Raw genomic sequence first — 27,441 nt, forward strand, 5'->3', positions numbered from 1 at the left:
GACGTTCGGTTCAACGAATTCTGAAGAGTGACCTCCATTTTTATCCATACAAGATGACGTTGTGCAACGACTCACAAATGATCACAAGCAGCAGAGATTAGTGTTCGCGCAATGGGCAGAGGGTAAGCAACGAATCCTTCATAACGTTTGGTTTTCCGACGAGGCGCATTTCCATTTGAACGGAGTGTTCAACAAACAAAATGTGCGTTTTTGGGCCAATGAAAATCCACGGTTGATTCATGAAAAACAACACCACGCTCCCAAGATTACAGTGTGGGTTGCAATTTCCAATTCCAAGGACTGATTGGGCCATTTTTCTTCGAAGAAACAGTAAACAGTGAGTGGTACTTTACTATGCTCTGGAATGACTTTGTCCCGCAGTTGCTTGCTACTGCTTTGCCCATCAAACAGCAGTGGTTCATGCAAGATGGAGCCAAACCGCACACTGCGAATGTTGTCTTGGATTTCTAACACGAAATTTTTCACATGCGCGTTATTTCTGATCGGTTTCCAGACCGGTTTCATGCTGGTCAATCTTGGCCACCTCATAGTCCTGTTCTTAACCCATGTGATTACTTTCTGTGGGGGTATTTGAAGGAAAAGATTTTTCCGAAACATCCCAACAATTTGGTAGAGCTCAGACGACTTCTTGTTCAGGCTTGGAGTGAAATTGATGAAAACATGTGTCGTTGAGTAGTGAATAACCTCAGTGTTCGATTAAATACAGTTCAGATCAACAATGGCGGCCACATTGAACATGTTTTGAATTAGAACATTTCTCCACAGTACACTCTTTCTTGTGACGTGCATTTCTTTCTGTTCTGATTGTGAATAAATATTTTATTTAAAAAGAAAATGGTGGATCATTTCGTGCGCCACCCTGTACAAACTGTTTATTGATTTCCGATTTTTCCATTCATTCCCAACCTTCTTTGGCACGTCCATCAAAATTCCACAGTTTACCCAGGAGCCTTCTTCAAATCAACAAACACTTGTACTTAAACCTCTATCTCTGAAAAAGTTTTTACCTATTACAATAAGGCAATGAAGCCTCTATTGCCCTTTCCCCTGGTTCCCCTCATCTCCTTTTTTCCGACCATAGAATCTACTGTTCGAGGTTCGAAGCATATTTGTTTTGTGAGTGGTACCAGACTAATAGTTCTGTAGTCCTCACGTTCCTTTGCATTCGATTTCTTAAATCGATGGAATTATAACTGTATTTGAGGAATCTTTTGGCCACTTTCATGTTTCATACTTTTCCCTGGAAATTAAAAACATTCGTTTCTTCTTTGTTGTGCTATATGATTAATTGACTCAATGATACAATATGTATAAAGACTGTCTTCCCTTTCTTCTTCACACTAAAAACTTTCTCAAACATTCCTTCATATCGGTATCCCTTTGTCATCATCGCATACTTCGTTTTGCTCTTCAATATCTAGACTTTGTAATCGATACATAGACTACCTAAATTACTTAAGTCCAAATAATTCTACAATGCATCCCTTCCAACATTCTAAAACGTCATGTTGCTTTCTTACAATCTTTCCATTCTTATTTCTAGTGCCATAGTTATTACAGAAGTACCAAAAGTTGAAGAAAAAGAAAAGAAAAGAAAGAAAAATGTCGAACTGAGCAAATCGAAAGAATTGCATTTGTTACTAATCGGCTCTTTCGACGACTGCTTGAAGTCGAATCACCAAATTTGCACAGTGTTAATGCTTCTTATGATATATATAGGTTTGAATGGACTGAGATATTTATGATCAATCGTATGTTTGAATGATGGGCGGAAAGTTCTCTCATATACTTACAAGGCAGGGTACCCCGTTTATATATATATATATATATATATATATATATATATATATATATCGGTCAACAAACTCATTGAAAGAGTCAAGTAGGGGCATAAACATGGGGTCAAAATGAGATTATGTGCAATATAGCGAGAACGAGAAGAGATCGGAAAAGGCTACCCATAGTCGACGCAAGGCAGTGAGGTAGAACACACCCATGTGAAGAAAGCAGAACATCCGGAAATGGACCAATCACATGTACAACATTGTCACAATGTGCTGCGGAAATGAGCGAAGAGGGTGCCAAGGAGCCGGAAGAAAGAAGAAACGAAAACGGAAAATACTTTTTTTTTTTTTTTCGCGTCGCCCGTATGCGAAAGAGACGCAGATTCATCTCAATGCATGAAAATGGGAGAACGCGCAGGAAGGATGCAAACGGCGTCCGTATAGGCAGCCAACGAAACAGTACTGCACAGTGGGTTGCATATATCGTGTAATGGGAACAACGATGAGATGCACGTTGGAGACGAAAATGTTGAGTTGAATTTCAGTTTAGTGTCCCTTTCAGCAGCGAGGCTATGTGAGACGTGGACCTACTGATTAACATGGAATCCGAACCACATGAGCTTCCGCTGGGAATCGAACCCGGGTCTCCCGCACCAAGATCGCGTACGCTAACCGCTTAGCCACGGAGGAGCTCAGGAGACGAAAATGTATGTAGGCAGTAGTTAGTAACACAAAAACAAAAATGCATTGCACAGTAGAATGTAATAGCATGTGGTCCACATATGTAAGATAAACTGCAACAGTAATATTAGTACCACGCATGAGTATCGACAGTACATCACTACGAAAATATGCGTACGTACGTATGTACATACAACATAACAGTAAGCAGGGGTATATGCCAGAAACAAGACGCTCACTCCTGATAAGTAGCACAAAAATGATATTTCAGGAAGAAATCGTGCAAACAAAAACAATGTTGGCACCACGAACACTTGATGATGGATGCGTTCTGGCACACTGCTTCGCAGACCAACGACGTCAACTGATTAAAACAAAACTCCACTGGATTTGGAAAGTAATCTGGTCGTGTTGAAGGATATCCAGAATGAAACCACGCGTATTGGAATAAACGTATGTACCGTGGAAACGACAGTTGATTATGCACAAGGGATTGAAGTGTCAGATATTGTCTCTGCTGTGCTGATTGATATTGAGTTGCTGAAGGCGTATCGCTTCCATACTTTGCGTACGAAGTTCTTCAAAATTCTGAAACCATACACATCCAGAGGTTGTATTAATCCAGTTGTGTGCGTAGGTATCGTCATAATGTAGCACTGCCTGTCCAGTGGCATTATTGTTGCCAAGTCGCTCGATCATACTCCGTCCACGAGTCGACTAACAGTACCTTTTGCTCATTGGCCTGTGGAAAGAACACCGATCGGAACCACGTCCTAATGATCTGTTTGTCACTTTCCCAGATGATGATGCACAAATGTGTAAGTTTTGTGGGCGAAACATTGTTTGTTGAATCTGTGGCCCAAACGTACCATGATGCTCTTTCAAGACTATGGTCGTGGGTGACAGCAACTTCCCATTGGCAGATATAGCAGGCTGTATTGTGTAGCGATGTGTGATGGCAGGGAGAGATTGCATTGTTACTGTGACATGCTTCTCGCCTTGCAGAGCCAGACAGCGTCCAGAGTGAAATTCCAAAGTAAAGCCGCTCTGATCTGTGTTATACATTATCCTCGCCATGAGCAGTAATGAGCGAACGTACATTTTGGAGGAAGGTGTTAGCGTTTGGTGCACTTGCGTATCCTTCGCTGTAATACTGTGTTACAAATTTTGTAACTTTGCGTAAAACGATACCGTGACGTGATTTAAAGCGTCATAACCATTTCTTCGAAGCTTTGAAATTAGCAATAGCTGTTATTTAGTTTCCTTCTAACGCCCAACGTTGTAAGTTTATCTCATGGACAATTAGATGCCACTTTTTTCCTGTCGTAAATTTCTCACCGCACGTTTAATTCCACTTTCTGTGATCTGTTTCTCCCTTCTATATAGGTCTGTTCTGCATTTGACACGCTTGAAGTGTTTGTGTACAGCTTTCAGGACGTCTTTCTCTTCTTTCCACGTTTCCAAAACGATACTGCCTTCCGCTTATATTCCACGTCCACAGCATCACTAGTTGACCCGGGTTGTCTGTACCTTGGAGGTCGTTGGACTATCCCACTTATCCATCTCATCTTCACTGGGAATACATTGGATGCCTGATCTATTGCTCCATAATAGGTCGTCTTCAATGTCAACGTATATGTGCCCATTCGTCTTCTAACTTTCCAGGATGTCAAAAATGTAGTCCTTGAACCCCATTCCCGTTACGGTTCATGGTGTCTGGACATATTGTGTTGCCTGATACGCCTCCACCAGCATATCCACCACATGCAGGGGATTCACATAGACCATCTTCCGACCACAAATGATACACGTCCACTTTCATCTCACCCCAATTTGTTCCACACGCACAGATACGCACAGACACAGCCACCAGTTGCACAACAATTAAATACCACTCCAAGTACCACACCGTTCAGTGTTCACCACTAGGTCTCACAAGCTGTTGAACTTCGCCTTGCTTGTTTTGTTGAGGATAGTCCACCTGTCCTGATAGTACATGTGAAACACACAAATGCACTAGCTCTACACCTCGCATTTGGCACCTCTGCATGCCCAATCCAGCTCGTATCGCATACGCTGCGTCCCATACTCTCGCTGCTCACAACTGGTTGCATGTTCAACGTCAACGTGCTCTTTCTTGCCTTACAGTACCTGCACGTGCCATAATGTACTACGTCATCTGACCTGGCATCCCTTCATCTACTAGTCCTTTCTACCACTCGACTTGAGGTTCTGATATATATACAACTCACTGCGCAGTACTGACTCGCTGGCTGCCTATACGAACGGCGTTTGCATCCGTTCTGCGTGTTCTCCCATCTTCAAGCATTGAGATGAAACTGCGTCTCTTTCGCATGCGGGCGACGCATGCACCCAAAGCAAAAATACGTACTTTGCGTTTTCGTTTCTTCTTCCTGCTCCTTGCCACCCTCTTCGCTCACTTCCGTAGCACATTGTGACAATATTGTACACGCAATTAAACCATTTCCGGATGTTCTGCTTTCTTCGCATGGGTGCCTCATTGCCTTGCGTTGACTATGGATAGTACGTATTTCGTTTATTTAACCTTTTCCGATATCTCTCGTTCTCGCTATATTCCACATAATCTCACTTTGATCTCATGTTTATGCTCCTATTTGACCTTTTCAATGCGCTTGTTGGCCAATATATATATAAACTACGTGTCGCTTCTTTTTCTATGTTCTCTATGTCTGTGCAATCTTATCACAATCAGCGTGTTACACCGGGGTACCCTGTCTTAAGAGATTGGCATTTAACAGATTGAAAATATTTCCGTTTCCTTCCTGATCAAACACTGTTCCAGATTTGTATCATAGTAGATTAAATATGTTTGCTTTTCTTAGTGAGACCAAGTTATTGGAGTTGTTATCTCTTGAGTTACTGCGTGTAGGATTATAATTAACTGCTTGTAATCAGATCAGAATCTTTTACTCTCTTCATCTGGAGTTCGAGGTTTTGTCAGTTCGACGACCGCAATGTTCACTGTTATTGTATTGTATTCAATAAACTCATCTAACTAGCGTTTCAAATTCGCTTCCCTAGTGTCACCTTGTATGATGGCTAACTGAAATAAGCCAATGAACTCAATTGCCGTTTCCCCTCTTAAATCCAAACCGTTTCTCCTCATCTTCTCTATTTTTTTCACCATAGAATCTACTGTTCAAGGTTCGAAGCATATTTTTTCTGTGCATGGTACTAGAGTAATAGTTCTGTAGTCCTCACATTCCTTTGCATACGGTTTATATGAAATATTTTGTTTATTCTATTGCAGATATTCATAAATGATTACGATGTTGTTCAGTATGAAGCTATAGCATACTTGACGGGAGAATGCAATTATGGTGGGAGAGTGACGGATGCCTGGGATCGACGAACACTCACGACAATCCTCGATGTTTTTATAAATCCTGAAGTGGTCACGGCGGAGAGGTATTCATATACCGAATCTGGCCTTTACATTGCTCCCACAGCGCTTAGCTACGACGAAGTACTTAAACATACTAATGTTAGTAGCTTTTTGTTTGTTTGTTTGTTTGTTCACATTCTTTCTCTGATATCAAATATCATGATTTTTTTAAAAAATTACTCAAGTTCTGAATAAATAGTTGAGTTTGCTTGAGTAGTTATAAGGAAACAGATGTGCTGGACTTGTTTATGTCATCACTCACAAAAAATACAATGTTCACATCTAGGACTTGGCTGAATTTATCACTCAATAATAAACTAATTTATGACTATCTTGGGTTCATTTTAGTAAACTTAGGTATGTTCACCATGTACCTCACGATGTGTATCCTCTAATATAGCATCCTAAGTAGTAGAAAGGTTAGGTTAACGTTGTTTTGAAATTTATCCACCTGACAGTGATTCTGATGCCAAATATATATTTCCGTAAATAACTCCGAAATTACACACACAATATTAAATTATGTATTTGTCAATATGCATTGTCAATCAGGAGTAGTGGAATTAGACCTTTAATGTTCAATAGGTTAATCCAGGACTCAAAACCCTGAAATGTTCGTCAAATTGTATAAATGGAAAACAAAATAACGTATTTGAAAGCAATTAATAGCAAGGTTTCTAAACAGCTAAATAGTGTGGTAAGCGAACTAAGAATAGTAAAAAGTAAATAAATCTAATTTAAATGAAATAAAGAGTTGGTTTGTGTGTTTGTCTGTCTGTCTGTCTGTGTACGGCCTGGGAACCAGACGAGTGGACCGAGAGTTACCAAATTTTGGTCAGGAATACCTTGGTCCAGGCCCCAGAACAAGACGAAGCGTTTTTTTTTTAATATCGAACCAGGGGGGGTCTCAGATTGGCGTTTACCGGGACCGGCCTGGGGACCAAACAAGTTGACCGAGAGTTACCAAATTTTGATCAAGTATACCTTGGTCCAGACCCCAGACCAAGGCGAAGCGTTTTTGTCAAAATTCGAACCAGGGTGGGTCTCAGAGGGGCGTTTACCGGGACAAGTAAAAGTAGTAGAAAATGACCGATATTCCTGTCGAATTCATAGTTTTCGCGGTCGCCGAGATCAATGGTAAAACTCCGATCGCATTAACTTCCAAATTCGCCCTATTCGGCTGCGGGCCGGGGGTCACCGGGGGGAGGGATACCGAGACATGTATTAGTGTCAAATCCATAGTTTTCGCGGTCGCTGAGATCAATGGCGACACTTCCATTAGCGATGACTTGCAAATTCAACTACCATTGTATGCTGGCCGGGGGTCAGTGGGTGTGGAGGATACCGAGACGTGTAAAAATAGCCCAAAATGGCCGATATTGGTGTCAAATCCATAGTTTTCACGTTCGCTGAAATGAATGGTGATACTCCCACAGGTGTTGACTTCCAAATACAGCTCCCATGCGAAGAATAGGTATATTCAAGTAGTAAATAATAAATAAAAAAATAAAAGAGTTAAGGAAGAAATAATGATGAACCGAAGTACAATAGAAAGACTTGAAAATGTTTCGCGTAGAGAAAATTTAATACTTACAAACTTACTAGGAACAAACAATGAAATTTAGGGAGATGGTGAAAACGTGGTAAGAAAGTTTGTAGAAGAACGTCTCAAAATTGAACTTTCGTACCAAGATATTGAACGAGCACATAGACTAGGTAGGAGCAGCGACAGATCCGTTGTTAAAATCTCTCTTGTATAAACGGAAATCGGAAATTTTAAGAAATGCTTATAAGGCAAAAGGGTCTCCCACTATAATGTTTGACGATTTTTCTGTGTATTGATGAAGTAGATACAGTGCATATAAAAGAAGCCAGGCCACAGAATAGATGAGCTTTTTTTAAGTTTTAATAAGCTATACATAGACAAAAAAATCATTTATACTAGAAAAAAAATGAGTGTTTAGTGATGTGTTCAAAATGAAGCATCTTCAGATGTCTCAATCACTTCGAAGTTCAAGTGATTTGGAAACAGTGAATGGGCTAAAGTTCAAAAGTGGATTACTGTGTGTCATTAAATTTATTCAGGAGAAACTATAGTGGGAAATGATGCAGTAACAAAGAGAGATTTTATCTAAAGGTAAGTAAGTGGAGCATGAAAAAACTGGGCAATCACAAGCAGTGAAAGTTAAAAATTCCAAGAGACAAGGGAAAGACACCACAACAAACCCCTACCTTTTATCAAACCGGAAAAAGAACGAGAACCAAAACGAATAATCTATTATAATAATTTGTCATCAAATTATTGTATAGTTGGAATTAAAGTAACAAGGGTAAAAGGTGACAACTATGACCCGAAACTCTTTAATGATATATGTTCAGTATTTAAATGTGATCGAAACCTGATGGGAAGAATGAAACAGAGAGGAAAGAAAGTATTACTGCCATGTTAAAAAAAAAAAAAAAAAAAAAAAAGCATAAGGTACTTGCTATTGACTGCCCAGATATAAACACAAATGGTGTATTAACCAAGATTGTTACTGATAAGTTATCATAAGTATAGTATATTTTGAACCTAATTCAAGAGTGGAGTATCATGATAAGGAATTTTTCAAAATATAGAGTCAAAATGCCAGCCAGTTGCATTTTCCTTTTCTTTGATGATTTCAACTTACTATAAGTCACATGCATAGATTTCAGTTTTCTGAATATATCAGTCGATCAATGCTTCCGCAGCTTTATGTCGCTGCACGAACTAACATGTTTTAGTGATATTAAGAATAATTTTGGAGAAAGTGAACTTAGATAACGTAACAGCTAATAGGGGTATTTATCCTTTAGTTAAGGAGGATGTATACCATTTATCATTATCCATAACCATAACAGTAAAATTAACCAGATTATTAGAATTAAAAATAAAAGTATTGTAAGCACATATACTTGTAGGAAAACAATTACAGGCAGCTTTGTTTTGAATTTCAGAAAATGTTGCTTATAGACTTTTGTTCCAAAATTGTTTACGTTATGATATTAGTATTATTGCTCTTTATGTAAAAGTGTAACTTTTCTTCATTCTAGGCATTACCTGCCACATCAACCCCAGAAGTGTTTGGACTTCATGACAATGTCGGCATAGTAAAAAATATAAATGAAGGGAAAGAGTTATTAGATACATTGCTGTTAGTAATGGGAGAATCAGAAGGAGGCGGAGGCGGAAGAGCAGATCATATGATATTTGATATTGCAGCAGATATATTAGTAAAGGTGAGTGTTAGTTATTTTCATTGCTGTCTGTATGTGCTACATGTTCTAAGTCTTAATTACGAAGACAAACTTTGAATAAAATTACTAGTGATAAAAGTTGTATTTTCTGAGATAAATATAAGGTAACCAAAAGATGTTCTTGTCGTTCTAGAGCAATGATAAACAAAGAGCAATACAGTTGACAGTACCTACATTAGGTTTTGAAATAATCTCCAGCAGCATCCAATACCTTTTGCAACGGTCCTCAAGCTTCGTAATACCCTGGTGATAAAACCCGGCGGTCATGGATGCAAAGAAGTCTGTTAGTGAGTTCTGCAAGTCTTCCTCATTTGCGAATGAACACCCACGGACGTGGTTGTCGAGAAAATGAAACAGATGGTTAATATGTTGGCGCAGGGTCCGGTGAATATGGTGCATGGCAAAGTGTTCAAGCTGCTGAAGGGTCTTCCGGGTCCTCTTTGTCATATGTGGCTTAGCATTGTCGTGCAGGATCAGCACTCTCTTGTAATTCACCAATGCCAGCTCCTTCTACCGCAGCGTACAGTGCACTCTTTGGAACTGGTAAGAGTAGAAGTCAGTAGTGATGGTCTGACCAGGTAAAAGGAGCTCGTAGTACACCACTTGCCAACAATTCCACCATAGAGAGGGCGTAACCTTTCGTAGGTGCAGAAGTGGTCTTGAAGTGTGAAGAACAGGATCACGTGGCGACAACTAATGTCTGGTACGTTTGGGAGTGTCATAGAGGACCCGCTTTTCCAAAGATAGGTGTGCTCAGGTGCTGAGTGAACAAGGACAAATAGGCTGTCACTCGTAGTTCCTTATTGGCTGCCGACAATGTCTGCCACTTGCTTAACTTGTTTGACTTCCCTATCCCATGCAGGTGCAGTCTGTCAGTTTCAGCGGAAACATGGAATCTTTCTGCAAGTTCTTCACACGTTAGATCATTGTCCTCCTCGATGGCAACTTCCAGGGCCTCATCATCCAACACATGTGATCGTCCACTGCGAGGTTCATCCGAAAGTCTCACAACTCCCGAACGGAATTTCTGAAACCAATACCTGGCAGTGCGTTCGTTCACGGCATTCTCCCGAAATGCCTGGCATATGCAGCTACTTGATGCGGTAGCTGACAGGCCCACTCTAAAATCATACAACAAACACACGCGAACAAGCTGCTTCGATATCTCCACTTCTCTTTGACACTGGACGACTGTTGTATATGCGCAACGTGCCTGTATTACTGAAGGTCGATGGTCAGAATAACTTCTGATCGCTTACCAGACACGTGCGTCGTTTCATTTCCTCTCGGTGAGTGCATGATTAATGGGACGTCAAGAACGTCAAGAACTTTCTTTTTTTTGGGGGGGGGGGGGGGGAGGAGGGATTACCTTGTACATACTTCCAAATAAACTTGTATTTGTAAGGGAATTACATTAAAATTCTCAAAATATTTTATTTAAGAGAATATTAGAATCATATATATATTATATGGGGACTATTTGCTAAATAACGCATTTTTTAATGTTATGTTGGTGTTTATCTTACATCTCATGATTTTTTTCTTCTTCATATTTCCAGCTTCCGGAGATCTTCGATATAGAAGAAGCTCTTAAAAACTACCCTGTAGTATATTCAGAATCAATGAATACGGTATTAGTGCAAGAAATGGATCGATTCAATAGACTTATTGCAAGAATACGTTCAACTTTACGTTCTGTACAAGCAGGTATAAAGGGACTAATAACTTTGTCTCCACAATTAGAAACAGTGGCCAATTCTCTAATGGTGGGAAAAGTTCCTGCAATGTGGGCTCAAGTCTCTTATCCAAGCTTGAAACCTCTTGCTAGTTACGTGGCTGATCTTCTCGAGAGAATTCGATTTTTACAGGTAAAAGAAAAAAAAAATGATTAAAATTTTGTAGCTAATGATTTTGGTACTTATCTAAAAGCAAAATACAACCATGCGAAGCAATATAACCAATCCCTCATACATCTTCTGTGCATAAAAATAATGTCTTCAGTATTTTGGCTGAATATCGTCACCATTAGTTACGAAGAATCCAAAGATTGGTGAATTTGAATCCTTATGTTTGATGAAGAATACCTCCATGATGAATAATCTTTACCGATCATAGAAGTTTAAACTCAGCATGATTTCATCATTTTTGACAATAATATTTTAAAATATCAGTTAACACTTCTCTCCTTGCAATCTGCATATTCTTCATCCTTTGCTTATGGTGATTTTAAGTTGAAATATTGAGAACTCTGTTTTTCCATAAAGGATAAAAGTAAGACTGACTATATTGTTTAAAAAAATATATTATCAGCTGAATAGTATTATATTATCTTGTCTAGTCCTTATCGATCAGTCAACTAGATAAAGTTTTTGAGTCTTTCAATTAGTAATTAATATAATACCTCAAGAACAGAGATCTCTCTTCTTCCAAAGACCTGAAAAGTTACTTTAAGATTTCAGCAGTATTAAAAAATAGCAGTTCATAAATGCACTGTTGTTCCTTTATGTCCCTTCATCACGTAGCTGAAAGAAGGTATCTAATTTCTGCTTTAAAAGCCAATATAATACGTGTAGAGGAAAATTCAGGAAGAGGTCAACTACCGTATACGTCTGCATAATATCTGCACTTAAAAAAAAAAAAAAAAAGAAAAGAAAAGAAAAGAAAATTCAAACGCCAAAATATGAGTGCGGCCTTATTAATTTACGATATAAATTACACTTCGAACCTCCTATGCAATACCGATAATTAATTGAATGAAAAATAAATTAGTATTAGCACAACTAACTTTGTGTTTGTTTAAAATCAATAAACAATTTTTAAAATTTGTATATGGCGCATTAAACGTGATGTTATAAAACAAGAATAAAAGTATAAATACCCTTCACTTATATCATAAATTAAGGAACTATCAGATATAACTTCCTTACTGTACAGGTCTCTTCATGGTTTTATCCGTTTTTAGCGTTTCTCTTCAAATAGTTTGTACGCTGCCCTGAAGATGGTGCTAATTTGCACCATGGCACCATCTTCAAGTTAGCGTACAAACTAATTGAAGGCAACGCTAAAACCACGAAGAGAGCAATATAACAGGGAAGTTATATCTGATAATTCCTCAATACCCTGTTTCAAAAAGAATATACGTATTACGAAGAATTATTTTGTCAAAACTATCGATCGCTGCGCCTCGGCAGGGCTATTGAAGAAACGAATACATAGTCTAGTTTATATTAATAGCCGCTAGATGTCAGTTGTCTTCTGTTTTGCTTGGTAACCGTCATATGTTTAAAATGGCTACTCCGCAGCAGAAATCATTTTGTGTTCTCGAGTTTGCGATGTGCAATTCCGTGATTATAATGCAAAGACGTTTCAGGTTGAGGTACCAAATTCATCCTCCGAGTGGGTGGAACATTCGCAGATGGTATCGACAGTTTGTAGGTACAGGATATGTATGTAAAGGAAAGAGTCCTGGCCGCCCTCGTGTTCCTGAAGAAAATGTTGCACGAATTCAAACTGCTTTCCAACGTAGTCCTTCAAAATCAACTCGTCGTGCCAGTCGGGAGTTACAAATGCCGACAGCAACAATTTGGCGTGTTTTGAGACGTTGGTTGGTTATGAAGCCGTACAAGTTACAGCTGTTACAAGCTCTGCGTCCTGATGACAAACGCAAACGTGTGGCATTTTGTAACGAGATTCTGGATGCTATTGACAATGATAACACTTTTATACAACGCATCGTGTTCAGTGATGAAGTTTCTTTCCGTGTTTGTGGTCAGGTAAACAAACAAAATGTTCGAATTTGAGGCCTACAGAACCCACATGCAGTCATTGAACATGTACGAGATTCGCCCAAAGTCAATGTGTTTTGTGCGATATCTCGATCATCTGTTTACGGCCCATTCTTCTTTAATGGAAACACGGTTAACTGTCAGCAGTATCTCGCTATGCTACAAAACTGGTTGTTTCCGAGGCTGCACGAAGACAACTTCATTTTTCAACAAGACGGGGCACCCCTTCACTGGAGTCGCCAAGTGTGTGAGTATCTGAATGAAACTCTACCGAACAGTTGGATTGGTCGTCAAGGAGCTTGCGACTTAGCATGTCTCAGCTGGCCTCCACGGTCACCGGATTTGACACCCTGTGAATTCTTCCTGTGGGGTTTCGTTAAAGACAACGTTCATGTACCACCAGTCCCACAGAACCTGGAAGAGTTGAAGAATCGGATCCGTACTGCCATAAAATCAGTGACGCAGGACATGCTTGCCTGAGTATGGGAGGAATTTGAGTATCGATGTGATATTGTTCGTGTCGCTGATGAAAGACATATTGAACATCTGTAATATGAACTTTGAACTGTAATTTGAACTTGCGAGGTTCGTAAATATGTGTGTAAAATTTCATATTCGTATGTCTTAAAGTTTAATAAATATATGCATTCGAAATACGTATATTCTTTTTGAAACAGGATGTATATACTTATATTTTACAGCAGTTATAATTTCTAGGGTGCGGACATTATGCGAATCACTATTTTTTTTTCTAAAGTTCGGATGCGGACATTACGTGAGCTTGGACATTATGCGAGAGTATATGATATCTTTGAGTTCTTTACCTTTAATGGAAGAAATTTAGACAAATGGATTAAGAAAGCTAAAAATAAATGGTGGCGGTGCTGACTAAAGGAATATGAAAATAAGAAGGATTTCTCTCTGAAATTTCGAAAATTACGCAACAGAAGAGAAATCTACAAAGTATTAGAATGTAAAGAGTGCCCCTCATTTGGAACAATCCAACGTGACCCACGGGCAATAATGAGTTCAGTCTTCACATTTTCTAGGCTTGTGATCTTACTGGGGGTAATGTAGCTCTAACACCACGCTTCAATCGCCTTTCTTAACGTTATTACTTTTATTGATATGCCTAAACTTTTTCTTTTTTTAATTTCATTTCAATGCTTAAAAAGGACATGCCATTTAAAAAGATCAGAGAATGTTTTAGAAATGTACAAAATATTACCAAGAACATAAAGAAACTCTTTTCTCTCTCTCTCTACACACACACACACACACACATATATATATATATATATATATATATATATATATATATATATATATATATATATATATATATATATATATATATATATATATATATATAGATAGATAGATAGATAGATAGATAGATAGATATAGATATAGATATAGATATATAAAAGGTAAATGTCAATTGCAAGTTTCAAGATACTGAAAGTTGTGTGTGTTAAAAAAGAAAAAAATCTCAATTTAAATAGCAAATATAATTCATGGTGACGTTTACTATTCCAATAAAATTGTATTCCATGTGACATATTTTTTCTGGCAGGACAGCAAACTGTCAAATTCAAAAATAGCACATTTGTTGCTTACCATGGTTTCTTTCCGAACTCTTCATATATAAAATATGGATGATTATCAAAGCAATGGGAACACTATATCTAAATGATTTATTGTCAAATATATAAAAAAGAGAATATACTCAACTGTCCGCTTTGCTATTGATACGACACTAGCTTATCTTTAAAAAAAAAAAAAAAAGCAGAGACAGTTTGGCATAAGCTGCTGATCTTGCAATATATCCTAACTTACACAGTGGTTTTCGGGAAATAAGATAATCCAGATAACCAAGTTCACCTACTGTCACTTATTTCACTTCACGGAACTACACATCAACTGCTTCAGATAACTAGGAATCATGAAGTGTGTACTCAATACATTCAATAAGTTCCGAAATTACCTCAAAATAAAATACTTAACGATGTCATAAAAATTTATTACGATACTAGTTTTGTACATACAACCCTTTCCGCGCCACATTTGCGGGATCGGTCGTAGAGGCTCTGGGACGCCCGAGGAAAGTCGACCTCTTGAGTGCTGTTCAACACGGCAACCATATTCTTTATTCGTTGCTGGTGTTGAGGGATGGAGCAACATGTTGCAATCAAGGTTTGTGTTAAATGCAGTGAAACCACAACTGAAAGTGCAGAAATGATGCAGAACGCACATAAACATGAGTGTTTTAGTCGAATGGTCAGTTTTTGGTCAAAAGAAGGATTACAGTCCTTGAACACTCCCATACTCGCCTGATTTGGCCCCAATGGACATCTTTCCTAAATCCAAATCTACCCTCAAGGGAAAGCGTTTTGAGAATGTTGAATCGATTCAAGTGAATGTGACAGCAGGGCTGAGCAGCATTCCAGTGAACGATTTTCCTTGAGTTCCAGAACCCCTACGATCAGTTCCGCAAGTGTGTGGCGCGGGAAGGGATGTATGTAGAAAACTAATGTGGTAGTAATTTTATTTGACATCGTTAAATATATTATTTCGAGGTAGTCCAGGAACTTACTGATTGTACCGTATAACTTTACTATCAAAGTAAAAGTTTTAGGTTTGTATATATTTAATACATGTTTATACCAACAACAGGTTGACAAACTAAGCAAAAAATTAGCCTAATGTACATGCATAATACGAACTATTCACCCGATACTTAACGTACAATTTGTTATGTCCCTATATTGTGCCATATTATATTCTCATATTAAATATAGATTTGTCCTCTGGGAATCTTCTGCAGAAGTTCAGAATATATGTAAAACAACAAAAATGTAAAATAAGAATCGTTACAAATTCACCGAAACTCACCGTCTGTAAGAAATATTTGCATCACTGAATACTGTCTTTTTTTCTATCGTTTATATTTGAACTTAAAATTACATGGAACTACTTGATGATAATAAAAGAGACGTCGGTACTGATAACTATCGTACGAGTGAAAAAGATAATGTATCTATTATGTATCACCGAATATCTCTATATGAAAAATCACATATGTATATAGGTCTAAATTGGTATAATAAATTACCTGGATATATAAAAGATAAAAATTTATTTTATCAACTTTGTGCTCAAACTACTATTAAATAACACGTTATGTACAGTAGGTGAATATCTAAGCAGTGATTGTGTAATTTCTAAAAGCGATTAAATTATGTCTTGGTATATAACAACTAGTAACTACATATATATAGTGTTGCAATACAGTTTCCGGACTGAAAATGTTTGCAACCAGAGGAAGCGCCACACAACAGGAATGACAAAATCCGCTCTAGCATAATGTTTATTGAGTGACTGGAGCAAGTTTCAACACACTCCGGCTGGCAGTCGAGAAGTGGAGTTTAATAGTACTACACACTAAGCAGTAACTCGGTCATGTCTTCAGCATGGAATTACTCTTCCATTCAAGAAGTATGCAAAACTAGGAAAATCAACCAATGAAACCCATTGCTTGCTACAAAATACTTACGTATATGAACCGTTGTCTAGAACAAGCATGTTTGAGTGGCACAGGAAGGCACGAGGGCTTAGGGGTAAAGCTCTTACATAATGGTGCGTAGGGTCGCTGATTCGATCACCGGTCAAGTAACTTATAGTGGACAACATAGTGTCCGTGGGTTTTCTCGGGGTACTCCCATTTCCTCCCTCATTCTCATTCCACCAATTCTTCCGTCATCATTCATTTACCTTAGTCATCCATCTCTCTTAGCTTAAAGGGCATATCGTGGAACATTAACCTGAAAGATTTCACTTTATCATTTTGTGAGTGCCACAAACACCTTTGAAGGACGACGAGAGGACGTCGAAGCATTTGAAGAGATAGCAAAAGTGTGGAGTGTGTGAACATTTTTGCTGACTACAATCATCTGACGTGAGCCTCTTGTTTTTGTACCATACATTGTATGTTGAACAGAAGAGACAACGAGTGTCACATTGCAAAGGCTTATGACTAGGTTCCGTCACCAGAAATTAAATATTTCAATTCGGTTCTCTTTCTAGATTTCGACATATCGATTCTGTTCCCGGAACTTAAACCACAGTTGTTTGGATTCTGTTACCAGAACCTAAATACAAGTCTTAATTTGGTGCGGTTGTAACATCAGAACCGAAATAAATTTCTACGTGTCGATTCTGTTCACGGAACTCAAAACCACAATGTGTATGACTCTGTATCTTGGTCACCGTTCCTTGCGACACAACTAAAATACTGATCACCTTAGATACATTTGCGCTAAATAACCGTGGACCCATGATTTGGCCTCTTTGAAACTCAGAGAGGTATCCCATTTTGCATCAGCACCGCCTGCCTGCTTGAATGCACGCTTCAATTTTACTTCACCTGACGTACAGCATACGAACACCTAACACAGCCAGAACTGTGCAGAGACAAACACGAATCACCATACTGTGCTGCCATCCTGCGATGAATTTCAATTGGTTTCACACCTTCACTACTCAAAAACCGGATCACCGAACGCTGTTCTAATGCAGTGCATATGGACAGTGGGGCGGTCATCTTGAAACTGCTCCTGTGCTGGCGTTTGTTTGATTAGACTCTTCTGCCACCTACTGAAAAAAGAGAATACTGTAATAAATAAACAATATTGCCAACTTTCAAACCAATAGCACAACATTTGAAATCTATTATAAACTTTTAAGGTTTTCATTTGATCCTCCCTCGTATATATATATATATATATATATATATATATATATATATAGGACAGGTAACGCCACTGACGTCTGCTGGAATAACTCATACATGATGCAAGTGTACGGCGAATAATTATATGGATATTCACCATGCTGTATCATTTTCATTATTGAAGGATATTTTGTATCTACTTCATTTTCTTACATTGTAGCATGTTTTTCTTGTTTCATATCTCTATTTTTTCTTGCAGACTTGGCATGATGAAGGAAAACCCTCTTCATTCTGGCTATCAGGATTCTACTTTACTCAAGCTTTTCTAACAGGAGCCATGCAAAATTTTGCCAGAAAGTATGCACTTCCAATTGATAAACTGGCCTTTGATTTCAAAGTCACTAGTATGAAGGTCGCTGATGAACCACCAGAAGATGGCGTCTATGTATATGGTGTCTTCCTTGATGGCGCAAGATGGGATACGGACTTGTACGTAATCTTTCCCGTAACATTTTTAGGTCTAATATCATCTTTGCGTGTTTTTTTAGTACAGACCGACAGGAACGAGGAGTACATTCTAGACCGTAAAGTTTGATGAACCTTCTTGATCCTCTCTATTATATTAGACTTGCCTGTCTATTAAATAAAGTTACTTTGAAGGCATACTTACTCTCAGTTATAAAGAACATCACTAGAACTTATTCTTACGTACGAAAGGCTCTTATCATACACGGTAAATAGTTTCTCGTTATCATACACGCTTTCAGAGCGGGAGACCTGGGTTCGATTTCCTGTGTAGTTTGGATCTCACGTTAAGCCGTATGTCCACGTCTCATATTAGTTTCGATGCGGATATGAATAATGTCTAACATAGAACTCATCTAACAAACTTTAAAATTCTCGTTATTCCGCTACATAATTAAGCTTTGCGCGAATTGCCGAGTTGTCCGAGTACTTTAAAGATCATCTATCTCTCCAGATTATCAATTGTGTTTTTACGAAGTCGTATAAACGCTTGTTTTGGATAAGGTACATCTAAACATTTAATAGTTAAGAAGAGTAAAAGTGTGTTTTCAACACGATGATATTTCAATACGGTAAAGATATTGAATTATTTATGTGTTACAAGCATATACTGATAGTGTGGGCAGTCTCGATGTGCAACAACTAATGGCAAAACTAGTTAACGATGATTGTGGAAAAAGTGTTTAGAAGTAGGTAAACGTAATGTTAGTAATGGGGGTGCGATTTTGCTAAAGAAAACTTTATGTACCTTTGCTTTAGTCGGGACGTTTGGAATGAAATACGCATCTGCTCTTTTAACGCAGAATTAAGACTTCTTTAAAATTCTCTCAACAAGTTTGAACTTAAGGTACGCTCCTTTGGCGTGAGAGACCGTGGTTCCATTTCCGGCGGAAGCTCATGTGGTTTGAATTCCACGTTAAGCTGTAGGTCGATCTTTCATATAGCCTCGCTGCTGAAGGAGACGCTTACTCAAAATCACATCACATCGCATTGAATGAATTAAATCTCATCCATATTAAATGATGAGTACAGTGTTACTAAATCACTTTTCAAACACGTTGAGACCTTTAACGTGTAACCAACATTTATCTCCAAAATATATACATTTAAGAGGAACCTTTCTGTTTATTTAAAAGAATTATAATATTATACACTTGAAGAATAAAAGTCCATTAATATGAATTATCTGCCACAATAAAAAAAAATGCATGTTTTTCGCGGATAGTATCTTTTCCCCTTTATAGCAATGGGAGGTTTGAGAAAGTAAGTTTACTTAATCATTTAATTGACATTATAAAACTTTTAAAGCAGTGACTCTTGATTAAAAAATATATTACGTTCGCAAATGCAGTTTATGGAATATATAACACAAATAATGTAACAAGCAGGAAAATCGAAAAACTGTTGTAAACAATAGGAATGTAAAAATCACTTCAAATGTTTAGAGTTGCTCGCAGAAATACAGCACATGAATACTTGGCGTAGTAAGTATCATTTTTACCTACCAATCAGCTGGTTCATGTTCGAATATTCATTAAGTACACTTTTTTTTTTCTTTCTTTTCGTTGATGGAGTAGATATAAAATGCAGTATTACAGTTTTACATATGATATCATCCTGTTAGCTTTTTTCTTACGTTTTATTTTTTATTTTATTTTTGTTTTGTTTTGTTTTTTGCTAAGATAATAATATAAGGCCACAAGTATGATTCTAGATCAAAAGTAAGATTTAGATATTCTAAATTTTCTTGCATTAGTAAAATATAGAAATAAGCCTACATCTGAAACTGAATCTGTACGAAATTGAAACGAACGTAACGTAACTCAACCAGCATTTGTGTTTCTGGCAATCCGTCTTTCTGTTTCACCGTAACTCTCGTAAAACTTATTCGATTTTAACGAAATTTGTATATGCCTTCTTCCAATCTTTTAAAGTAATCTTATTGTTTGATGCTGCAACAGTCCATCAAGAATAAGGGAGTAAAATCCATCCAATCTTGCAAGTTTTCACATGTACAAAACCCTTTTCTGGTACGAACTACGTAAGAATTATTTGAGTTTGATAAAATGTAGTGCCTACTGTGAAGCGACTGCGAAATAATGTATAATTGTGTGAACTTTGACACTACTTTCTTTAGAATATCCGAATCATCCCAAATAGTTGCAGTTTAAACCTATCAATGATAAGTGGTAAAAGAGGATAACCTTCCCCAAATTTCGAAGTTTCATTGCTGAAATAATATAATATTACGAAAATAAATTTCTTCGGCAACTTTCGCAAAAATGATTCAATTTTGATTCAATATGGCGTATGCTTTTTTTAGACTTCTCAATTACTCCACTGCATGGGGTTAAAGTTTACCAAAAATTTAAAGATGAATCCCCAATGAAAAAGATAGATGTGTTCCACGATACTTTTCATCAATATACAGGGTGTTTCAAAACAACACCGACAACGTTTGGGAGGTGATTCCTGACACCAAGATAAGACAAAAAGTATAGACCAACCTGGGTGCAGAAATGCTTCCTTTCGGAATTATAGGCTGCCGAAAACATGAAAAAATGAAATTTAAAGGCCCATAGCTCCAAAACTATGGAGTCTGCCGTAGTCGGGTCAAGACTTCACTTAGAAACTAATATGTGCTCTATCCAAAAATACATATTTCAGAATCATAAGGTACTCACGAAGTAACTTTTATAGAGGGAGTTTGACTACGGGGATATAATTTGGAGTAATCTCCAATTACCTCGATACAAATTATTGCGGAAGTACCACAGGATTGAAACTTGGATATTTGGATAGGGCATATACTAGTCCATAAGTGAAGTCTTGACCCGACTGCGGTAGGTCCCATAGTTTTGGAGCTATGGACCTTGAAAGTTAATTTTTCCATGTTTTCGGCAGTCTATAACACCGAAAGGAAGCATTTGTGCACCCAAGTTGGTCTATACTTTTTGTCTTATCTTGGTGTCAGGAATCACCTCCCAAAGTTTGTCGGTGTTGTTTTCAAAGAATATATTTGAGGCTTCTCAGTCAGTCCCAACGCTTGGGTATAGAATCAATGGAGGATGAAGGAATGCATTCTTTTCCTGCAATTTAGAAAATAAGTCTTAGGATAGCTTTTGTAAAAAAAAAAAAAATAATAATAATAATTAGATTTTCATAGTATATCTGGACTAGACAAGGACATCTCATGATTTGACGTGAGTGATGGAATCCAGCTGCAATAAGTCGTAGCCATGCTATCTAGAGTGAACATGCAAACTCACCTACTTTACCTTTGAAGAAAGATTGATGGCGCAAAGGATGCTCCGTACTTCTTCAGCAAAAGATTGAGCTGATGGTGCCGATGGTCTTCCACTCCTAGGTTTTGACCTACTCCACTCTCTGTCTCCCTGCTCCGCATGACGATACATGACCAGATGTCCCTTTTAGCTATTGATTCATGTTATCTGATTCTCAAACCGGATGCGTAAATGTCTCGTTTTTAAGCAAAAATGAACAAAGTGTCCCGTAAATGTTATTTAAAATACAAATGATCAGAGCAAATTTATATTCTTTCGTTAAAGTGACAGTTTATAGTGCTATTTTTTTTTAACCAATACTCGTTGTGAATTGTTAAGATATACAACCCTCCCTGGTAGTCTAATGACTAGTGCGTCTGCCTCTGGTGCATGTGGTCCCGGGCTCGATTCCCGGAAGAGAGAACACACGTAAGTTGTACAATCATTCACTTTTATTAATAATTCGTCTCCTTTAGCCTAGAACTTTTAAATGCTCTTAAGTGTTTGGAAATCTTGAATGCGTTGCTTGCGTATTTTGTAATGTGAAAGCATTACTGGCATCCAATGTAGTATGGGAATCAGGTTGACAGACCTCTTCCACTCGATTCATGTGCGTTCCCTTTTTTCAAGTTTCAATTCTCGTCTCCTTAAAAGAGCCTCTAGTTCTAGGCATCTTTGCTAACACCAATTAAACCGCATACGAAATTTGCACTGAATGAATGAATGTGAAAGTGTGTGTTAAGGATTAGAATAAGATTTCGTATTGATTTATTTATTGAGTCCTGCTTCATTATTGTGGGTGCTATTAATTTTATTTTTGTAAAGAAACAAGTTACTTCTCAGATGAACAACTATAATTATATATTTAAAAAAAAACGACAAGTTTGGATTTTTTAGTTGTGAGATTATAGACTCAGTGACCTTTCCTTTAATGGCAAACAACCTTCTTCAAATTGTAGGGCAAGAGAGCAAAGTGATATTACCTTAGGTGTTAGTGTTAACTGTAAAGTGCACTTTTTGAAAACAAAATTCTGATATGCAGTGTCAATGAAATACTAGTCTATTTGTGAAAACATGAAGAAAGGAGGAAAGGAAAAATATTAGTTATGTTCTATTCACGTGATGCTACTAAATCTCTCAGTATGTTGAAAAAAATAAATCATGTGAAGTATTTAATCAGAATGATAAACTAGCGTTATTATCAAGTGGAAAGACAGTATGTATCCTACTGGAATTTTATATTCTATTTGAGAACAATCATGGTGATTCAAAAAAAAAAACTTTCAATTAACATTTCATGGTTATGTCATTTAGGCTAAGGAAGACAATGACAAATTGATAATAAACTTTAAAATAAATGTTACAGTGATGAAGTGGGGAAAAATCGAAATACACTCTCAGACTTAGAACTAGGCGTGGAAGACCTGGGCTGTATTCCGGTGAGAGCTCGTTTGGTTCGGGATCTCACGTCACGTTAAGCTGTAGCTCCATGTCTCATATAACCTCGGTGCTGGAAGTGACGTCAAATTCCAAACCAACAACCCATCAGTTTTAGTTCCTATAAGATTGGCGAAAAATGACTCACAATTACAGTCACAGTTTACTTGCTTAGTGGCTCTGCTCTGACTGTATTTTTACTTTTTATTTTAGCAACAATATTCTCATTTTTATCTGAATAATTAGTCATTCCTCCGTTGTCAATAATATCGTTATTCGTTCTGTTATTACTATCACTCTTAGTCTGTTCTTTACTATACTTAAACTGAACATGATTGTAAATTTATATTACTCATATTAAGTTTCTCTTATGATCTCTTTCATAGTTTGCTTCATTATCTTATCACATCTTAACTCTATTCCACACTTTTCTTCAACAAATTTGAGTCCAGTTCCATTTTAATAATGTACTCTACTAATTTTCCTACTATGCGACAGTGTAATTGTCTAAGATATTTGGCATGAGGACATGGAATAGCATCTGAGCGAAGATTTACAACTTGTTCTTTTGTCCGGTTTTTCTATTACATTCGAATATTTGTAAGATAATGACCACACAAGTTCTGCTATGGATGGATATTCTGTACTATTGTATCTCAAATATTGTAAATACTTCAATGAGCTCTAACAATCCGAGGATTTGGTATCTTGTTTGAGAAACAGTATACGGAAATCTTGCTAACTTTGTATTTGTGATTTTCACACTGCCAAAACCAAGCTAAAGCAGAATGAAGGGCTCTGTTCTCAACAATAATTAATTTATCTTTTTAGTTTATTTATGCCATTTTAAAATCCTGTTTTATTTTTTTCAAGAAATGTTTGGCACTATAATTTAGAGTTTGACCCGCAAATTCAGATAATTAGACAAATCAGAAAGCTTTAATCTTTTACCGGGAGCTCATGTGGTTCGGATTCCACGTTAATCAGTAGGTCCACGTCTCATATAGCCTCGCTGCTGAACGGGACGTTAAACTCAAAATCACCTCACCTTAATCTTTTACCGACATTTCTGTGGCTAGCATTGTAATTTTCTTCTAACGGACTTTCTACATCTACCATTTCAAATTACTTACTGAACGTTGGACCTGTGGCTATCTATTGACTAAATTATTTGAAGAAATAGGCGACGAGTTCTTTCCTGCATGTAGATACTCGCTATTTGCTACATCATCAAAATTGGAAATCAGTTTGTGCTGGTGAACGTAAGACCTGTATTACTGAATTTGCTTACCTCAAAAATCCGAATTATGAGATAAATTACTGAGAAATGAGAAAGATACGGAGTGGTTAAAAATAGGTGTTCCAGCTGTATTAGTAACTACGAAACAACAACTAACTATTACCGGTACGATTTCTACTAATATATTTAAGATCATTGTTATGCACATATGTAATATTACCACGTTTGATAGTATTTCCAGTGAAGTAGAATGAAGTGAAAGTTAACTTTTGGCATTTAACCCATCAGTGACACAGTAATTTATATCTCAGCTTGACCCTACTTACGGAAGAGTATTCATATTTTGTACTCTTAACTCACATTCTCACTGTTATAGTGATGCCATTTCAAACATGGCAGTCCAAAAATCATTGCGACGTTATGATATCGGAAGGATATGAAGAATGGGAGGTCACTACCACGTATGTAGGATGACACTGAGGTGTTAAGGATAAATATTGGAAAGCTCCCTGATCTCTTGATTGAAGACAAAAGCCAGTTCAGATAAAGTCAGATGAGTACTTAGAAAGTTGATTTCTTTAATCTTGAGAAGTAAAACTATGTTTCTGACTTAAGTATGTTGTCTTTAGAATATGAACTTCTGATGTAGACGCATTCAACATTTCATTCCCTTTGATATTTCCTCAGGAACGTTTGAGTCGCTCAATCATTTTCAATACCAGTATTTTCAGTTTAAGAAGAGAGTAATTTACTTTAAGCCTGCAAGTACAAAACTATATTTGCTATTGTGTGAGAATTTCTTTCTTTGATTAACCCACTCAGAGGTTATTGACAAACACTATCAGAAATAATTCGTTTCTGAGCATGATTATACACATTCCTGGTGTATTCAAAAATACAATATATTGATTTACAGTGATGGCCATCGCCTAACCGTTTCTATGCTGGCGAGTTGGTTGTTCTTCATATGCTTAAATCAGTTACTAAATGTGTTGGTATTACCCTTGAGGTTTTCTTTTGTTAAATACTAAATATTATATGTGCTCTTAAGTACTATATTTTCATCGATTTGAAATACATTACTCATGCATTAAGATAATGAATTTATTCCTTAATATTTTAAAAGTAATATTATGTCCAAAAGAAATTATTACAGATAGCACAATTCTTCATTCATCCATTTGTAGTTGAGCCTGACTCTAATAATTAATTGTGGTATATTTTCAGGAATTGCATGAACGAACAGTTTCCCAAGGTGTTGTATTATTCAGTACCAGTGATATGGCTGATACCAAAACTGGCCACTGACGTCGTGGCTGCTAAACGATATTTATGTCCTCTATACAAGACATCAGAGCGACGAGGAGTTTTGTCAACGACTGGTCATTCAACTAATTTCGTACTGTCAATGCTCCTAGAGACAAAGAAACCAGCTGCTCATTGGATAAAACGAGGCGTAGCTCTTTTGTGTCAGTTAGATGACTGATGAGATTCAGCAATATTTGAAAATTTCACTCTATATTCAGACAGTGGTGATGGTCTATTTTAGAGCAGTGTATTGTTGATATAATTTCACATATGACTTTATTTCAATACAAAGAAAATAGTACTGAAACTATAATTATAGACTTTTGGTGGTGATTGCCTTTGTACGAAGAATGTGAACCTAATATCTTGCTATTGAGAACAATTTAGAAAATTATTGTTATAGTTTTTGATAATTTTATTTGTGCCTATTACCAAATGTCTTTGCCATATTCTAGCTTCAAAAAATTAGAAATATCTCTACCTCATGTAGTACTAAATCAATATGAAGATGCTACTTTAAAAAATCCATGTGGAAGTGTTAAAATTTGATCGTGGTTTCCGTCTTTTCTTTGGACAATAACAAAATTAGTAGCATCTGTGATAGTTCACTAACTATCTTACAGACAATTTCCATTTATTGCTACACAAATTCTTAATTTCTATTATAAATACATATTAAAGACTTCAAATAGTTTTTTATAACTGGGTTTTGTTATGTATATGTGATTTTAATACCATATTGGAGTTCAAAAGTGCAAGTATAAAATATCTAATGTTGAAAAATAAAACATTAATATAAAACAAGTATTTGTTAATTATATATGTCATTAAAAATATCCTAGCCTCTCTAGCATAGTGATAGAAATCCAGAATATCCTAACTGTATATAAAACAACATGAGCTGACATAAATTATTGAGCACTTCCTGTAGGGCTATAATGATTAAATTTGGCATGATTGTAGCTTTCCGGAACTAACCGACAAGAAAATTGCCAAAAGTGAATATTTTTAATTTTTAGGAGTCTTAAGAGGGGATGAAGAATTTCCCCATGTTATGGAAACTATGCTTGTTTTTAAACTTTAATCTCATGTTTTAGCGGCCGCGGTGGCTCAGTGGTAGAGCGTCCACCTCTGGTGCATGGGGTCCCGGGTTCAAACCCTGCTCCCGCCAAGTGAACTTTGTGGTAGACAAACACCGTGTGCGTGGGTTTTCTCGGGGTTCTCCCGTTTCCTCCCACTTTCTTCATTTCACCATTTCACTCATTTCTCATAATCATCGTCTCCTTTAGCTTAACCGGCATAACCGTGGGACGTAAAACTCTTCATTTCATTTTCATCTCATGTTTTAGGTACTTAGAATTGGAATAAAAACTTGAAATTCGGTATGCTTGTACGTTTTCGTCAGCGTTATCTAAGCGAATCATCAGAAATAAAAATTTCCAACCGTAGGATGGTTTTATGGGGAACTGAAAAATCTTTCCCATGTTATTTATATGGGACGTCTTCTACACCCTAAAATGTTTAGGCACTTCCGGAAGGGTTAGAATGATGAAATTTGGCATGATTGTAGTCTTCCAGGACTAACCGACAGGAAAATTGCCAAAAGTGAATACTTTTAATTTTTTAGGGGTCTAAAGGAGGATGAAGAAATTCCCATGCTATTTAAATGGGCGTTTTCTTGGGACACAAAATCTTATCTTTTAGATAGTTGAAATTGGAAAAGAAACGATAGAATTGTGGATTGAAGAGATTTGAGGCCGTAGGCCGAGCAAAGACAGTGTGTGGGGGCGAAGCCTCCAAATGGGCAGATTCAGGAAATATGAAGAGCAAGTTCACGAAATTCACTGTTGATGCAAAGGCCGATAGATAAGAAATGCGAGGCCGTAGGCCGAGCAGACTCGGGGGACTGGGGGCGGAGGCTCCAGCTAGCCAAAGGCT

The 27,441-nt window shown here is 37.2% G+C and overlaps 1 protein-coding gene across 2 annotated transcripts in view; it reads left to right on the forward strand.

Moving 5' to 3' along the window:
• The window catches only part of Dhc62B (Dynein heavy chain at 62B), a 321,508-nt gene extending 295,206 nt beyond the window's left edge, over positions 1-26,302 (forward strand). For both annotated transcript variants that reach the window (XM_081762141.1, XM_081762142.1), the window contains 5 exons: positions 5,779-6,012; positions 8,989-9,174; positions 10,752-11,060; positions 17,969-18,198; positions 25,423-26,302. In XM_081762141.1, coding sequence (XP_081618267.1) covers positions 5,779-6,012; positions 8,989-9,174; positions 10,752-11,060; positions 17,969-18,198; positions 25,423-25,681 — 1,218 coding nt within the window. In that variant the 3' untranslated portion in view covers positions 25,682-26,302. The remainder of the gene's footprint in view (positions 1-5,778; positions 6,013-8,988; positions 9,175-10,751; positions 11,061-17,968; positions 18,199-25,422) is intronic.
• The last annotated feature ends 1,139 nt before the right edge of the window (positions 26,303-27,441 follow it).

Source organism: Thermobia domestica, chromosome 6 (genome assembly GCF_964235325.1).
Source record: "Thermobia domestica chromosome 6, izTheDome1.hap1.1, whole genome shotgun sequence".
Classification (NCBI taxonomy): Eukaryota; Metazoa; Arthropoda; class Insecta; order Zygentoma; family Lepismatidae; genus Thermobia; species Thermobia domestica.